Source organism: Eumetopias jubatus, unplaced genomic scaffold, assembly GCF_037043125.1.
Source record: "Eumetopias jubatus isolate StellerSeaLion01/CBP00866 unplaced genomic scaffold, mEumJub1_p1.0 scaffold_4, whole genome shotgun sequence".
NCBI classification, from domain to species: domain Eukaryota; kingdom Metazoa; phylum Chordata; class Mammalia; order Carnivora; family Otariidae; genus Eumetopias; species Eumetopias jubatus.
Window position 1 is genome coordinate 29,909,268 of NW_028274810.1, and position 19,430 is coordinate 29,928,697.

General features: G+C 37.0%; 1 protein-coding gene across 1 annotated transcript in view; it reads right to left on the minus strand.

Moving 5' to 3' along the window:
- BTBD8 (BTB domain containing 8) overlaps nucleotides 1-19,430 on the minus strand; it is a 110,554-nt gene that overhangs the window by 56,784 nt on the left and 34,340 nt on the right. The window contains exon 5 of the mRNA XM_028087609.2: nucleotides 4,119-4,208. Coding sequence (XP_027943410.2) covers nucleotides 4,119-4,208 — 90 coding nt within the window. The remainder of the gene's footprint in view (nucleotides 1-4,118; nucleotides 4,209-19,430) is intronic.

Below are 19,430 nucleotides of genomic sequence, written 5' to 3' on the forward strand. Positions count from 1 at the left end.
CAAGCAAAGCAGGCATTGTTGTCCTGGTACTGGTAATGGCCCTTACTTGAACCCATTTCTCTCTAGAAAATGAGAATAATCTAATCTAGGAAAAAAAGAAAAGACAAATATTAATAAACACTATATACTACATACCAAGTACTATCTCGTTTAATCCTTTCAGTAACCTTAGGAAACTCAGGGAAGGTAAGCAATGTCCTTAAAGTCATGTAACAAGTTAGGACTGGATCTTGGACTGCCTATAATGACACCAAAGTCCATGATTTTTCTACTACACTACATTACTCATGGATACATCTACCCAGGTTTACAATATAAGCTAATGTGAAGAAAGAATTTGTTTTGTAGATTACTTTGTTATAATATAAAAATTCCTAAAAGTTGTAATTTTTTTATTTACTTTTTTAAAGCGTTATTTGTTTTAGAGAGACAGAGAGAGTGTGTATATGTGTGTGCAGAAGTGGGGGGAGGGGCAGAAGGAGAGGAAGAAAAAGAATCCTTCAAGCAGACTCCCTGCTGAGCAGGAAGCCTGATGAGGGGCTTGATCTCACACCCACCAGATCATGACCTGAGCTGAAACCAAGGGCCAGCTGCTCACTAACTGAGCCACTCAGATGCCCCAAAAGGTGGGATTTTTTAAAAGCAAAATTCCTAAATCCCTTTTACCCTCAAAATTCCTAAATTCCCTTTAGCCTTCCTACAGCTTTATATCCCATGATACTAATAACATTTTTTGAAAGATTTTATTTATTTATTTATTTATTTGAGAGAGAGAGAGAGACCACGAGAGGGGCGAGGGTCGGAGGGAGAAGCAGACTCCACACCGAGCAGGGAGCCCGACATGGGACTCGATCCTGGGACTCAAGGATCATGACCTGACTCGAAGGCAGTCGCTCAACTGACTGAACCACCCAGGCACCCCAATACTAAAAACATTTTAGGTGGTAATTTGAACACAATCAATCTGATATGTGGTACAAGAGGAAAAAGCAAACATATTATGTGATAATAATAATGGATGTATATAAAACCCGGCATCTGTCAGAGATACTTTCTTCTTTCATTTTAGTGTTAGAAAACCTGGCTTTATCAATCTGATAAAACAGTTGAGCCAAAAAGAAATGCATCCTTATTTCCAATGTGCTAGCACTGGAAGTGAATAAGGGAATTAGGAGTGAGCCTCCACTGCGGATCTAGCAGCTCTAGGTGAGATGAACCAGTAAGGAGCAGAGCCTTGCTTACCACAACCAAAGTGATGGGAAAATACTGTAAGGGGAGTGAGCCTGATCATTGCTGCACTACTACAATGTATTTTTTATTTGGATGCCACTTTTTTTTTGTATAGTTGACACACAACGTTACATTAGTTTCAAGAATACAACACATGATTCAACAACTCTGTATATTATGCTGTGCTTACCTCAAGTGTACGCACCATCTGTCACTGTGCAACACTATTACAATACCATTGACTAACATATAATGTATTATTTGTTTCAGAGGTACAGATCCGTGATTCAACAGTCTTGCACAATTCACAGCGCTCACCATAGCACATACCCTCCCCAATGTCTATCGCCCAGCCACCCCATCCCTCCCACCCCCACCACTCCAGCAACCCTCAGTTTGTTTCCTGAGATTAAGAATTCCTCATATCAGTGAGCTCATATAATACATGTCTTTCTCTGATTGACTTATTTTGCTCAGCAAAAAAAAAAAAGAAGAAGATAGCAGGAGGGGAAGAATGAAGGGGGGAAATCGGAGGGGGAGACGAACCATGAGAGACGATGGACTCTGAAAAACAAACTGAGGGTTCTAGAGGGGAGGGGGTGGGGGGATGGGTTAGCCTGGTGATGGGTATTAAAGAGGGCACATTCTGCATGGAGCACTGGGTGTTATGCACAATGAATCATGGAACACTACATAAAAAACTAATGATGTAATGTATGGTGATTAACATAACAATAAAAAATATAAAAAAAATAACTGTATGCTTTAAAGCCATGCAGTCTATTGTACCCAAATTATACCTTAAGTTGATTTCACAATCTATTGTACCTCTCTACAGTTAATAATACTATTTTGTATATATGAAAGTTGCTAAGAGAGTAGATTTTAAAAATTCTCATAAGAAAAATATGTATAACTATGTGAGATGATGGATATTAAGTACATTTATTGTGATAATCATTTTGTAATATATACATAAATCCAATCATTATGTTGTACACCTGAAATGAATACAATGTTATATATCAATTACATCTCAATTAAAATTTGTTTAAATAAAAAAAGCAGCTCAGATGGAAAAATAGGGAAACAGGGTTACTTAGATGTAAATATTATTTTTTTTAACATCACCAAAGCAATTCATATAATGTTTTAATGCTATATTAGTGAAGGACAGGAAAAACAGAAGAAAAACAAACGTGCATATACATGAGGAGGACAAATTAGAGAGAAGTTCATTTTAGTAGCAATATCAAGTAAAAAGTTGGTGGTTATATGCGATTTTACATCCTCCATTACTGTCTCTCTATTACTATTTCATTAGTTTTTTTTTTCTTTAAAAAACACACTGTAATAAGGGCATCCACATGATTCCATGGATACATAATTGAAATCACTAATGGTGGCAGCTGCTGAAAATACATCCAAAAGACAGGTTGCAAAATACACTGATATGTCTATTGAAACTGTGGTAGTATAATTAAAACAATCTTCAAAAGGCCCTAGGATGAAGAAAATGGGGTTGGGTCCTTTTGCATTTCATTCCTACTAAATGAATAAAATATGAAAAAAAGGACAAAATAAAAACACATTATATATTCTCATAAATAATGTTTCAAAATTCCATTTTTTATAGAGTGAGAAATTACAAAATCATAGACATTTGGAGATCTGTTCTAGTTAGGAAGAGAACCATTGTGACTGCAACCAAGAATCAAGATCAAAGCCAGGGTGACAAATAAATGGTAGGAATTTATCAATACTTCCTGTGCATCCACTGTCATGGAATTGCCACTATCACTATTCCACACCCAAACCTCTGGCTAAGTAAGATGCAGGGCTGAGGGGTTCCCTCAGAACTCCCAGGCAATTTTCCTACTGAGAAAGCTCTCCCCCATACTAAAGAATCTCACAGGGATCATCTGTGACCAAAAAAGGTTTCTTTTTATCATTTAACGTACTAGTTCATCTCTTAATAACCATCTTGGCAGTTTATATCAACTGCCACCAATTGTGCAGATTCACATTCATTGCCTTATGATAGGTCAATGAAATACACACCTATCCAAATTACTCTTTAAAAAAAAAAAAAGGAAAGAAAGAAAAGAAACTACCTTTTGCAGACTGAATATTTACAGCCCCACCCACCCAAATTGATATACTGAGGCCTAACCCTCCAATGTGGCTATATTTAGAAATGGGGCTTATAAGGAATTAAGGTTGAATGAGGTAATAGGTAGGGCCCTGCCCTAATGTGCTAAAATTAGTGTCCTTGGGGCACCTGGGTGGCTCAGTCCTTAAGCGTCTGCCTTCAGCTCAGATAATGATCCCAGGGTCCTGGGATGGAGCCCTACATAGGGCTCCCTGCTCAGCGGGGAGCCTGCTTCTCCCTCTCCCTCTGCCTGCCGCTCTGCCTACTTGCACTCTCTCAGTCAAATAAATAAAATCTTTAAAAAAATTAAAAATAAAATAAAATTAGGGTCCTTATAGAAGATACACCAGAGAGTTCTCTCTCTCCCTTCTTTTCATCTCCCCATGCCCCCATGCACTAAGGAAAGGCCATTAAGCACCAGCTTTCTGCAACCTTAGGTAAGAGCTCTCACAAGACACAAACCTTGCTAGCACTCTGATCTTGCCAAATTGTGAGAAAATAAATTTCTGTTGTTTAAGCCACCCAGTAGTGGTATTTTGTTATAGCAGTCTGAGAAGACTAACACATTATCTCTATTACTAAATGCTTTGTATTATCTCTCATTTTCAGATGTACTTTGATGAATTCCACAACATGAGAAACATTTCAATGAACACATGGGGAAATCAGATTCATAAAGAGTGCTCTGTATGAAGTATTATTTGCAGTCAAGCTGCCCTGTAAGAATTATGCTTACCCTTGAAGAGTAATGTACTTTTGGGAGCTTTCAGCCCAACAGCCACTCAGCATTGCAGCAAAATAACTAGATCTGGCACTTAAAATGGCTCTAAAGGGAAGGGGAGGGAAAAAACACAGGTAAACATTTATGTACTATGCAAAATATAATTTTTTATTAAATTCTTCACCTTAACTCTTAAAACATAATAATCTGTCTTGTTTGTATTTACTGGTAGGATTATAATAATAATAAAAATTATAAACCTATATTTATACCTAAATATTTTTTTTGTTTTATGTTTTAGAGAGAGAGAGCACATGCATATGTAGGATGGGAGGTGGAGGGAGAGGAGGAGGAGGAAGAAAGAGAATTTTGTGGGTTTTTTTTTTTAGATTTTATTTATTTGACAGAGAGATACAGCAAGAGAAGGAACACAAGCAAGGGAGTGGGAGAGGGAGATGGAGGCTCCCTGCTGAGCAGAGAGCCCGATGTGGGGCTCGATCCCAGGAGCCTGGGATCATGACCTGAGCCGAAGGCAGACGCCCAACGACTGAGCCACCCAGGCACCCCAAGAAAGAGAATCTTAAGCAGGTTCCACATCCAGCAGGTAGCCTGACATGAGGCTTGATCTCACAACCCTGAGATCATGATGTGAGCTGATATCAAGGGTTGGACACTTAACCAACTGAGCCACCCAGGCACCCCAATATACCTAAATATTTTGATTACTTAATTAGAACATTAATTCCAATGTCCTTATCTTTTTTATTTTTCCCTTAAAGCTCTTTAACTTTAATAATGATTGAAACTATTTTCATGAGTAAGAGAGTAATAAATCATTTGCAAACGGAGAAATAAAGAACAAAAGATGTTATTTAACATTTTAAGGGAGTACTAATAAGAAAGGCACTAGAACCATAAAGGTCCTGAGTTCAAGTTCAGAACTTACCCAACTGTGCTACAGAACAGCTCTTAGATGTGAGAAATGATAAGAAAGATATTTTCTTTTGAATTGCCATTCTATCTTCTCACATAAAATGTCCATTCATTCTTTAATTCAATAAATATCTATTGACTTCTCTTTTGTGCTAGGCACTATTCTAAGTAGCACTAAATGAGATACACAGAACAACATTATATTCTAGTGGAGAATGGTATGGAAGAATGGAGAGGGACAAGAAGAAAAATATGCTTCTGGCAATGGCTTACTAGGTTGTCTCAGACCAACACTCCTGAAAATAGCTAGGGGAAAAAAGTGAGATACATATAGACATACACATAAATATATAGAGTTTTTTTTAAGAAAGCAAGAATGATTTGGAGGTATCAGAAAGGTACCATCCTGGTAGATTTTGAGACAAATTATAAGAGAGAAGACAAAAAAGCCGACCCAAGTATTTTAGGTAACTTTTTCCATTGAGGCAATTGCCAATATCTCTGATGAACGTAGATGCAAAAATCCTTCCTTAACAAAATATTAGCAAACCAGATTCAACAATACATGAAAAAAAATCATTCATCATGATCAAGTGCGATTTATTACTGAGATGCAAATGGAAGGGTGGTTCAGTAACTGCAAATCAATCAAAGCGATATATCACATCAACACAAGAAAGGATAAAAACCATATAATCATTTCAATAGATGCCAAAAAAGCATTTGACAAAGTAAAACATAGATTCATGATAAAAACCCTCAAGAGAGTAGGTTTAGAGGGAACATACCTCAACATAAGGGCCATATATAAAAAACACACAGCCTTCATCATACTCAATGGTGAAAAACTGAGAGCTTTCCCCTAAGGTCAGGAACAAGACAAGGATTCCACTCTCACCACTTTTATTCAACATAGTACTGGAAGTCCTAGCCACAGCAATCAGACAAGAAAAAGAAATAAAAGGCATCTGTATTAATGAGGAATAAGTAAAACTGTCACTATTTGCAGATGATATACTATATATAGCAAACCCTAAAGACTCCACCAAAAACCTACTAGAACTGATAAATGAATTCAGTAAGGTCACAGGACATATAATCAATATACAGAAATTCATTGCATTTCTATACACAATGAAGTATCAGAAAGAGAAATAAGAAAACAATCCCATTTATAATTGTAGCAAAAATAATAAGATACCTAGGAATAGACCTAACCAAAGAGGTTAAAGACCTGTACTCTGGAAACTATAAAACACTGATAACAGAAAATGAAGACAGTGGAAACAAATGGAAAGATTCTCCATGCTCATGGATTGGAAGGACAAATATTCTTAAAATGTCTATACTACCCAAAGCAATCTACAGATTTAATGCAATCCCTATCAAAATACCAACAGCATTTTTCACTAAATTCAAACAAATACTCTTAAATGTGTATGGAACCACAAAAGACCCCAAATAGACAAAGCAATTCTGAAAAAGAACAAAACTGGAGATATCACAATCCCAGATTTCAAGATATACTATAAAGCTGTAGTAATCAAAACAGTATGGTACTGGCAAAAATAGACAAATAGATCAATGTAACAGAATAGAGAACCTAGAAATAAACCCATGATTAATCTGGACAAGGATTAATTTTCAAAAAGACAGTCTCTTCAACAAATGGTGTTGGGGAAATGGGACAGCTGTAAGCAAAAGAATGAAACTGGACCACTTTCTCACACCATACACAAAAATAAACTCAAAATGGATTAAGGACCCTCCCCAATGTCTATCACCCAGCCACCCCAAATACATTACATGTTAAAAAAAAGAAGATAGTAGGAAGGGAAAAATGAAGGGGGGAGGAATCAGAGGGGGAGATGAACCATGAGAGACTATGGACTCTGAGAAACAAACTGAGGGTTCTAGAGGGGAGGGGGGTAGGGGGATGGGTTTGCCTGGTGATGGGTATTAAAGAGGGCACGTATTACATGGAGCACTGGGTGTTACATGCAAACAAGGAATCATGGAACACTACATCAAAAACTAATGATGTAATGTATGGTGATTAACATAATAAAATAAAATTTAAAAAATTATAATTAAAAATGGATTAATTAAAATTAAATGTGAGACCTGAAACCATAAAAATCCTAGAAGAGAGCACAGGCAGTTAATTATTCTGACATCGGACATAGCTACATTTTTCTATATATGTCTCCTAAGGCAAGAGAAACAAAAGAAAAATAAACTATTGGGACTACATCAAGATAAAATTCTTGTGCACAGCAAAGGAAACAATCAACAAGACTAAAAGACAACCTATGGAATGAGAGAAGATATTTGCAAATGACATATGCAACAAACAGTATCCAAAATATGTAAAGGACTTATACAATTCAACACCAAAAAAGCAAACAATCCAAGTTAAAAATGAACAGAAGACATGAACAGACATTTCTACAAAGAAGACATATAGATGGCCAACAGATACATGAAAAGATGCTCAACAGCACTCATCAGCAGGGAAATACAAATCAAAACCACCATGATATATCACCTCACACTTGTCAGAATGGCTAAAATAAAAAACATGAGAAACAACAAATGTCAGCGAGGATATGCAGAAAAAGAACCTCATGCACTGTTGATAGGAATACAAGCTGGTACAGCCATTGTGGAAAATAATATGGAGGTTGCTCAAAAAGTTAAAAATAGGACTACCTTACAATCCAGCAACTACTCTAGTAGTATTTACCCAGGAATACAGAAATACTAATTCAAAGGGATACATGCACCCCAATGTTTAGAGCATTATTATCTACAATAGCCAAATTATGGAAGCAGCCCAAGTTTTCACTGATAGATGATGAATGGATAAAGAAGAGATATATTTATTATATAATATATATAAAAGGAATGACATCTTACCATTTGCAACTACACGGATGGAGCGAGACGGTAAAACGCTAAGTGAAATAAGCCAGTTGGAGAAAGACAAATACTGTATGATTCCACTCATATGTGGAATTTAAGAAACAAAACAAAGGAAAAAAAAAAGACACAAACCAAAAAGCAGACTCTCTAACTATAGAGAACAAACATGGCTACCAGAGGGGAGGAAGGAAGGAGGATGGGTGAAGTAGGTGAGGGGGATTAAGAGTACACTTACATGATGAGCACTGAGTAATATACAGAATTGTTGAATCACTATATTGTACACCTGAAATTAATATAACACTGTATGATAACTACAGTGAAAATAAAATTTTTAAATTTTTAAAAAATTAAAAAAACTCATCAAATTGGATTTTGATTATATGTGAATTCTAAACATAATAAACTTAACTGCAAAAAAAAAAGAATAAAAATAAAACCTATTTAATAAAGAAAATTACAGGCCAAGATGACTTCTCCAGTAAAGTCAAACATTTAAGGAAGATATAAAATCAATCTTCCTCAAATAAATTTTTATTAAAAATCAAATACAAATAAAATAGAAAAAAAACAAGAAGAAATACTTTCCAACTCATTTTATGAAGTCAACATAATCTTGAGACCTAAACTTAACAAGGATACTACAAAAAAAGGAAAATTATGGGTCGACTTCCCTCAGAAATATAGATGCAAATATATTCAACAAAATATTAGCAAACTGAACCCAGCAATAAATACATTGAATAAAATATCATAATCAAGTTGAAATTATTATAGGAATGCAAGATTGCTTTAACATTTCAAAATCAAGCAATATAATTTAGCACATTAACAAAATAAAGGAGAAAAATTGTGATCACTGAAACAGATGCAGAAAAGCATTTGACAAAATTCAACACCAATTTATGATTTTAAAAATTTAGACAATTCCAATCAAAATCTCAGAAAGCTGTTTTGTAGATAGTGACAAAGTGATTCTAAAATTTATATGGAGGGGTGCCTGGGTGGCTCAGTCAGTTAAGCGTCTGTCTTCGGCTTAGGTCATGAGCCCAGGGTCCTGGGATGGGGCCCCGTGTGGGGCTCCCTGCTCAGTGGAGAGCCTGCTTCTCCCACTCCCTCTGCCCCTCCCCCTACTTTGTGCGCACGTGTACTCTCTCTCTCACTCATTCTCGCTCTATCTCAAATAAAATCTTTAAAAAAATTAAATAAATAAAATTTATATGTAAAGGCAAGAACCAAAAATAGCCAATACAAAACTGGAAAAGAAGAACAAAGTTGGAGGATTCCAACTACCTGATTTCAAGAGAAACTATATACAGTATTCAAGACAGCATGTATTTTTGAAAGAAGAGACACACCGGTCAGAGGCCAGAAATAGATCTACACTAATCTACTTAACTGAGTTTTGACAAAAGCACCATGGCAATTCAGTGAAGAAAGTCTTTTCAACAAATGGTTCTAGAACAATCTGACATCCACACGCAAAAAAGTAAAACTCTTTAACTTACACAAAGGTTAAGTCAAAATTGATCAGAGGTCTAAATATAAAATATAAAACCCTAAACTTCCAGAAGAAAACATAGGATCTTGGATTTAGTGATGAATTTAGATACAATATTAAAGTACAATCTATAAAAGAAAAAACTGATAAGTTGGATTTTATTAAAATTAAAAACTTTAGCCTGGCAACTACAGTCAGTAATATTTTATTGTATATTCAAAAGTTGCCAAAAAAATAAATCTTAAAAGTTTTCATCATAAGGGAAAAATTTTTTTTGTAACTTTGTATGGTGATGGACGGTAACTAGACTTAGTGTGGTGATCACTATGTATACAAATATTGAATGATAATGCTGAACACCTGAAACAAATAAAATATGAGAATTTTAACTCAACAAAAAAGTTAAAAACTTTTGCTCTGTAGAAGACACTGTTAAGAGAATGAAAAGACAAGGCTTGGGGAGGAAATATTTGCAAATCACACAGATAAAGGACTTCTGTCTGAAATATAAAGAACTCTTAAAACTCAATGTTTGACAACAACCCAATTTAAAATGAGCAAAAGATATGAACAAAAACTCCCAGTGATGTACAGATGGCAAATAATCATGTGAAAAGATCCTCAAGATCCTCTGTCAATAGGCAAAAGTAAAATGAGGGCACCTGGCTAGCTTGGTCGGTAGAGCATGTGACTCTTGATCTCAGGGTTGTGAGTTCAAGCCCCATGTTGGGCATGGAACCTACTCAAAATTTTTAAAAAGTTAAAAAAAAAAAAAAGGAAAATGAGATTCCAGTACACAGAATGACTGAAATTACAAAAACTGACAATATTAATTACTGATGAAGATGAGGCCCAAAAGGAACTCTCACTCATTGCTAGTAGAAATACAGTGGGGGGCGCCTAGGTGGCTCAGTCGGTTGAGTGACTGAATCTTGATTTCGGCACAGGTCATGATTTCAGGGTCGTGAGATTGAGACCCACATCAGGCCCCCACTGGGCATGGAGCCTGCTTAAGATTCTCTCTCTCTCCCTCTGCCCCTCCCTGACCTCCTGCTCATGGTATGGAAAGGAAGGAAAGGAAGGAAAGGAAGAAAGGAAGAAAGAAAAACAGAAATGCAAGTGGTACAGCCACTTTGAAAGATAGTTTGGCGGTTTCTTACCAAGCTGAACATAACCTTACCATATGATCTGACAATCACACTCCTGGGTATTTAACCAGCTGATCTGAAAATTATGTCCATATAAAAACTCGCACATAAATGTTTATAACAACTTTATTCAAAATGACCAAGTCTAAGGCAACTATAATGTCCCTCAATAGGTGAATCAATAAACTGTGATACATTCTTTACAACAGAATATTAGTGATTAAAAAGAAAAGGAATTAGCTCTCAAGCCACACAAAAACATGAATCTTAAATGCAGGGGCGCCTGGGTGGCTCAGTCGGTTAAGCATCTGCCTTCGGCTCAGGTCATGATCCCCGGGTCCTGGGATCGAGCCTTACATCGGGCTCCTTGCTCAGCAAGGAGCCTGCTTCTCTCTCTCTCTCTGCCTGCTGCTCCCCCTATTTGTGCTCTTTCTGTTAAATAAATAAATAAAATCTTAAAAAAAAAACAAACTTAAATGCATATTGCTAAGCAAAAGAAACCAGTCTGAAAAGGCTACATACTGTTTGATTGCATTATATGACATTCTGAAAAAGTTAAAACTGTGAAGACAGTTTAAAAAATTACCAGAAATTTGGAGAGGGCATCAATTACAGGGAAGTTTTAGTTGAAATTATTCTGTATAATACTGTAATGGTAGATGTAGGACAATATGCATTTATAAAAACCCATAAAACTTTACAGCACAAATGAACCTTAATGTACATAAATTAAAACAAAAACACTTCGGAGGAGGTCAGGGGACCCTAGGGTGAAATGAAGACTGTGACAAAAGAATCTAACTGCATACAAATATATGAAATAACCTCACTGAAGGGACTGGAAAAGAAAGGGCCTAAATAATCTTGGAAATGAGTATAGACTATAAGAAAAGGCAAAGGAACATTATACTCAAGTTGGTCAAGTTATTTCCCATGAAGTAGGGATTAACAATTCTGAAACCATTATACATGAATACTGGAATTGAAGAATTAAGTACTAGATATTAGATGATGAAAGCCAAGTTTGTCACTGCTATAGAAGATTACAGATGAGTAAGGGGGTAGACTAGGATGATCTATGTGGTGACAGATAAGTGTTGGAGACATCAATATGAATTTATATTTAGTTCAATATAAAGATGGATTCAGGGGGTGCCTGGGTGGCTCAGTTGGTTAAGCCTCTGCCTTCGGCTCAGGTCATGATCTCAGGGTCCTGGGATCAAACCCTGCACTGGGCTCCCTGTTCAGTGGGGAGCCTGCTTCTCCCCCTCCCTCTGCTGCTCCCCCTGCTTGTGTGCTCCCTCGCTCTCTCTCTCTCTCTGTCAAATAAATAAATAAAATCTTAAAAAAAAGATAGATTCATATAGAAATATTTATAGCTATGTGCATATACGCAGGTTAGTATACATATATATTTATACATATATTTCTTTGCTCTGTCAGCTGAGTGACCTAAAAGAAACAGCAATAAGCACACCCAGTATCCAGATATTAGTTTCTAATACCATCAGAATAAAGGAACCAGGGTTCATTAGAGAAATGGTTAGTTCTAGGGCAGATGAGCTTAGAGCATTTTTACTGTCAAAAAGTAAGGAAATACTACACACACACACACACACACACACACACACACACACACACACACAATGATGTGGGGGATTGTCAAAGGGACATAAGAACAAATTGAAAGAGCTCCAGTAGCTAAAGCTGGAACAATTTCAGCAACAAAATAAATAAGCCAAAGTACAAAATAAGCCAAAGTATAAACCAAGCACAAAATATAAGTCCAAGTACAAAATAAATATTAATCCATACTGATGATATACAGATATGACTGAATAAATGGGAAGAAAGAGGCAAATTTCTTGTGCAAAAGAATTCCAAATAATTTAGATAGACACTATTCCCTCAAGAAGGTGAGCCATAACTCCCATCCCTTAAGTGTGGACCATATACAGTTACTTCTTTCCAGAGAGTACAGTGTGCAACTGGGAGATGGGTTGGAAGTAACTTTGGGGATGGTGATGAGAGTAACTTTACAGTGCAAAAACCAAACAAAAACTACCTTAGCCAGGCGATCAGGGTTAACATAAACAGTGATAAGTCATGATGATTACATGTACCCATGAAATGATGTAATAAGAATGACACTTTATCCTTTTGAACTTTCTTACCAAAACCTATAACCTATTTAATGATGAAAAAAATCAGATAAACTCCAATTGAGGAACATTTCTACAAAATACTTGCCCAGAGCTCAAACTATCAAGGTCATCAAAAACAAGTAAACTCTATGAAGATGTTAGAGCCAAGAGAAGCCTAAGGAGACATGACCACCAAATGTAATGTGGCATCCCGGATGGGACCCCAGGGGAATAAAGGACACCAGGCAAAAACTAAAGAATTCTGAATAAACTATGGACTTTAGTTAATAATAATGTCTCAATGTTGGTTCATTAATTGTAACAAATATACTATTCTAAATGTATATATAAGATGTTGATAATATGGGAACTGAGTGTGGAGGCATATGAGAATTCCCTGTACTCTTCCCAGTTTTTCTATAAATTTAAAATTGTTCTAAGAGGGGTGCCTGGGTGGCTCAGTCGTTGGGTGTCTGCCTTCAGCTCGGGTCATGGTCCCAGGGTCCTGGGATCAAGCCCCGCATCGGGCTCCCTGCTCTGCGGGAAGCCTGCTTCTCCCTCTCCCACTCCCCCTGCTTGTGTTCCCTCTCTCGCTGTGTCTCTCTCTGTCAAATAAATAAATAAAATCTTAAAAAATATAAAATAAAAAAATAAAATTGTTCTAAGAAATAAAGTATATTAAGAAAAAAATTAGGGATTCTTCTTCCACTTTTGAAAGATAGCTTTCCTGGGGCGCCTGGGTGGCTCAGTCATTAAGCGTCTGCCTTCGGCTCAGGTCATGATCCCAGGGTGCTGGGATCAAATTCCACATTGGGCTCCCTGCTTGGCAGGTAGTCTGCTTCTCCCTCTCCCTCTGCCTCTCCCCCTGCTTATGCTCTCTCTCTCTCTCTCTCTCTCAAATAAAATCTTAAAAAAAAATAAAAATGAAAGATAGCTTTTCTATATTAACAAGTAGAAAAGTGGTTAAAAGAATAAAATATGACACTGGGAGAAAAAAGGCAGTACAGGACTGATCCTTAAAAGAAGGAAACCAATGAGGTAAGCCCTACAGTCATGACGCTTTTTCTTCCTAGAAACAATTTCTAGATTATGGCATAGGGAGGACAAACACAAGAAGAGCCTGGTTGTCTTACTGAGTTCAGAAGACTAATACAGGAGCTTCAGGAGGATGAGTCAGCTGGAATTTATGGGACACAGTACTGTGGAAGAGGGAGTGATGAGAAAAAGAGCTCCAGAAATTAGAGGAATTAGGTTGTCTGAATATAATCTGAACATATATAGGGTAAAGCTCCATGAAGCCAGGCAAAGAATAAAGGCCAGGGAGCTGGCCAACATTCAAGTTCCTTCCAGCCAGAATTGAATACTTGGAGCACTAAGGAAAGCTCCCAGAAGGGTGACATCCCAGTAGACGAGCTATATAACGTTTAGAGCAAAGGCAACACTAGGTCCACCTTAACAAAATTTAAAAACAAGTCTCATAAAGATAAAGCTGATCCACAATAACTAAATTACCTGGTAAAACATACTTCAACACTTTTAGACAACAAAATTCAAACACTCAACAATATAATATCCAGTATGTAATAAAAAATTCTAGGTATTTAAAGAAGTAGCAAATGTTAATTATAAAGGGAGAAAAAGCAGTCAATAGAAGCAGACCCAGAAATGAAAGAGATGATGGAATTAACAGACAAAGCATTCTTTTTTTAAGAGAAAGAGAGCAAGTAAGTGCGCATGAGTGGGGAGGGAGAGAGGGAGAGAGAGGCATGTTGTGTTACCAGGCATAAAAACAACAATAATCTGGTTGTACATCTCCATCAGAGCTCCTGGGTGATCAGGTGCATTGTCAATGAGTAGCAATATTTTAAAAGAAACCTTTTTTTCTGACCAGGTCTCAATGAGAGTTAGTCTGTCCTTTGAAGCTCTGAAGCCAGGCACTGACTTCTCTCTAACCAAGAAAGTTCTAGATTGCACTGCATCTTTTTTTTTTTTTTTAGTCTCAAATTTTTATTTAAATTCCAATTAGTAAACATATAGTATAACATTAGTTTCAGGAGAATTTAGGGATTCATCACTTACATATAAAACCCAGTGTTCATCACAACAAGTGCCCTCCTTAATACCCATCATTCATTTAACCCATCCTCCACCCACCTCCCCTCTAGTAATCCTCAGTTTGTTCTCTATAATTAAAAAGAGCCTTTTTCTGGTTTACCTCTCTTTTTTTTTCCCCCTATGTTCACCTGTTTTGCTTCTTAAATTCCACATGAGTCAAATCATATGGTATTTGTCTTTCTCTGACTTATTTCACTTAGCACAATACTCTAGCTCCATCCATGTCATTGCAAATGGCAAGCTTTCATTCTTTTTGAAGACTGAGTAATATTCCATTGTGTCATTGCAAATGGCAAGCTTTCATTCTTTTTGAAGACTGAGTAATATTCCATTGTGTATATATACACCACATCTTCTTTATCCATTCATCAGTCAATGGACATTTGGGCTCTTTCCATAATTTGGCTATGGTTGATAATGCTGCCATAAACATTGGGGCACATGTGCCCTTTCAAATCTGTATATTTGTATCCTTTGGGTAAATACCTAGTAGTGCAATTGCTGGATCATAGAGTAGTGCTATTTTTAACTTTTTGAGGAACCTCTATACTGTCTTCCAGAGTGGCTACACCAGTTTGCATTTTGACCAAGAGTGTAAGAGGGTTTCCCTTTCTCTGCATCTTCACCAACATCTGCTGTTTCTTGTACTGTTAATTTTAGCCATTCTGACAGGTATGAAGTGGTATCTCATTGTAGTTTTGATTTGTATTTCCCTGATGATGAGTGACGTTGAGCACCTTTTTATGTGTCTGTTAGCCATCTGTGTCTTTGGAAAAATGCCGATTTATGTCTTCTGCCCGTTTCTTAACTGGATTATTTGGGGGTTTTTTTGGAGTTGAATTTGATAAGTTCTTTATAGATTTTGGATACTAACCCTTTATCAGGTATGTCATTTGCAAATATGATTGCATCTTCTTCCAATAGAATAAAATCTGTGGTTTAGTGTAGCCACCTTCATGAATTATCTTAGCTAGATCTTCTGCATAACTTGCTGCAGCTTATACATCGGCACCTGGTGCTTCACCTTGCACTTTTATGTTATGAAGGCAATTTCTTTCTTTCAACCTTATGAACCAACCTTTGCTTGCTTCAAAATTTTCTTCTGCAGCTTCCTCGCCTCTTTTAGTCTTCACAGAACTGAAGAAAGTTAGGGCCTTGCTCTGAATTAGGCTTTGGCTTAAGGGAATGTGATGGCTGGTTTGAGCTTCCATCCAGACCACTAAAACTTTCTTCATATCAAAAATAAGACTGTTTTGCTTAACATTTGTTTGTTCACTGAAGTAGTACTTTTAATTTCCTTCAAGAACTTTTCCTTGGCATTCACAACTTAGCTAAGTGTTTGGCACAAGAGGCCTAGCTTTCAGCCTGTCTTGGCTTTCAGCATGCCTTCCTAACTAAGCTTAATTATTTCTAGCTTTTGATTTAAAGTGAGAGATGTGCAACTCTTCCCTTCACTTGAATACTTAGAGTCCATTGTAGGGTTATTAACTGGCCTCATTTCAATACTGTTGTGTCTCAGGGAATAGTGAAGCCTGAGGAGAGGGAGAAAGACGAGGGAATGGCTGATTGGGAAAGAAGTCAGAACAAACATAACACATATCAATTAAGTTGGCCATGTTATATGGGTGCAGTTCATGGCACCCCAGGACAATTACAATAATAACATCAAAGATCACTGATCATAGGTCACCACAACAAATATAATAAAGAAAAAAATTTGAAATATTGCAAAAATTATCAAACTGTGACACAGAGACATGAAGTCAGCAAATGCAGTTGGTAAAGTGGCACTGATAGACTTGTTGGCTGCAGGGTTACCATGAACCCTCAATTTGTAAAAAACAACAATAACAACAACAAAAACCATACTATCTACAAAGCACAATAAAGCCAAATGCAATAGAAGGAGGTATGCCTGTATAAATATATAGCATGTCATAACTTCCAAGTGTGGCAGCCTCTGATCTTTGACTGTGTAACTGACCAGTGGCCCCAGCAGAGCACTCTGCATTCAGTACCACATGGGTCCCAAGGCCACTTTCTCACAGGCTGTTCCCTGCCAGTGATGAGCACATCAGGGACACTAGGCAGGCCTATTTCAGAGAGACAGGGCCTTTTCTGATGGGTGACTTTGGCCTGGGGACTTTCTAACAATCTGCTGATTTTCCTCAGAACTGCACTGCAGCCTAAGAAGCTGCAAGTGCAAGCTTCCTTCTTTCCCCCTCTCCTTCCATCACAGTCTTCTCCCTTACTCAAGCTTCCTTCTTTCCCCCTCTCCTTCCATCACGGTCTTCTCCCCTACTCAAGCTTCCTTCTTTCCCCTTCTCCTTCCATCACGGTCAGATCAACACTGCAGTTTGACAGCTCCTTCAGTCACCTCTGGATTCCTTTCCATGTTCTCTCACATGCGTTTACCCTAACACATTTCTTGCAAGTCTAACCCCCATCCTCATGTCTGCTTCTCTGAAGATTTGCACTAACACAGCATGCTATTTCCATTTAAGTAAGATTAAAAGCATCTGAGACTTAAATAATTGCCCTGACTTTAGGACAGAAACTTAGAAAACATTCCTACTTAATAAGGATACAAGCCTCAGTTTAAAAAAAATAATGCTGTGGAGGGCACCTGAGTGGCTCAGTCAGTTAAGCATCTGACTCTGGATCTCAGCTCAGGTCTTGATCTCAGGGTTGTGAGTTCAAGCTCCATGTTGGGCTCTACGCTGGGTGTGGAGCCCACATTAAAAAAAAAAAGTGCTGTAAATGGCATGGTGTATTAAAAATCTTTGCCAGATTTTTCATTTTTCAATATGCCAAAAACCATTTTCTCCTTTCGATTAAATTTAATCTCAACTGACAAGGCTGCTTCTGGCTCTGTCAAGATGCCCTAATTTCCCCCTTGCTCTTGCTTTAGTACATTGCTTGCTATTCAATACTTCCTGATGTTAGCTGAACTAGATTCACTACTCCAGGCAGAATAATGGCCTGGATTACTCAGAGAAGCTCTAAAGAAGGAATTTTTACTAGGACTGTTTTTTTGGTTTTTTGTTTTTTTTTAAGTATTCTTGCTCCACGAATACTTTTTAAACTTTTAATTCTATATAACTAAATAAAGGTTAAACCCAGGGTAGTGAATCCAAACTTTTTAGAGTTGTGACTATACCCATTGTACTTCTTTGCAAACATCTTAGAGAACATAAATTTTAAGAGCTTTTCCTTAAGACAGCCATTTTGACATCCATTGATTATAGCTTTCATAAGATTAGCCTTTCCTAAGTTAAAAAATTATTTGCAAAGTGTAATGGATGCCCTCTTTAGAACTGATAGTTTTTGGTTAATCAAAAAAATTGAGAATTTAAAAAATTATTTGTGTATATCATAATCATAATAACTTAAAAATAAATATGGAGGGGCGCCTGGGTGGCTCAATTGTTAAGCGTCTGCCTTCGGCTCAGGTCATGGTTCCAGGGTCCTGGAATCAAGCCCCACATCAGGCTCCCTGCTGGGCAGGAAGGCTGCTTCTCCCTCTCCAACTCCCCCTGCTTGTGTTCCCTCTCTCACTATGTCTCTGTCAAATAAATAAATAAAATCTTAAAAAAAAATAAATATGGAAAAGGACAGCAAAGGAAATATAGTCAGTAATATTGTAATAACTGTGTATGGGGACAGTGGTAACTATACTTATTGTGGTGAACATTGCATAATGTATAAATTGTCAAATCACTGTTATGCATTGAAACTAATATTATATGTCAACTATACTTCAGTTAAAAAAATCATTTTACTGAAAATTAAAACAACTCCAGAAATTCCAAATTATATAGGTGGAAGTATGCTAAAAAACTTCTATACTCTTTATGGGGAGAACACTACCAATATCCACTTGATAATGACCCTAACTTCTTGCAGGGAATAAGCAGTCTCAAAAAAAAACTCTCTACCCCAACACTGAACAATCCTTTCTCTTTTGAAATTCTCCAAACTGTTTACTTGCTCGCTTGCAGCCAACCAATCATTGACAAACGTACCTGAAAACCAGTTAGAACGTTTCTCCCACTTCTATTTTTTTTTTAAAGATTTTATTTATTTATTCATGAGAGACAGAGGGAGAGAGAGAGAGAGAAGCAGAGGGAGAAGCAGGCTCCCAAGGAGCAGGGAGCCCGATGCGGGACTCGATCCCAGGACCCCGGGATCATGACCTGAGCCGAAGGCAGATGCTTAACCATCTGAGCCACCCAGGCGCCCCTCTCCCACTTCTAAAAACCATATCCAATAAAACACCTGTCAATTATTAAAAAAAAAAACACAACACATATGCATTCATTCACAATCTTTCACTGTAAAGCCAATCCCTTTTTTAATGTGAGTTCACTGACTAAAGCCTCTTATTTCTCACAAAAGCTATATATACATATACACACCTATAATTTCTAATTCAGATTTCTCTAAAATGAAGAATGAAATCTAAAACTTTTGTGAAGCAAATGAAGTATAGAATCATTTTAGATTTTTATAATTTCCCCTCAAACTTTTATATTGTTCATCTATACTAAATTCAATAGCA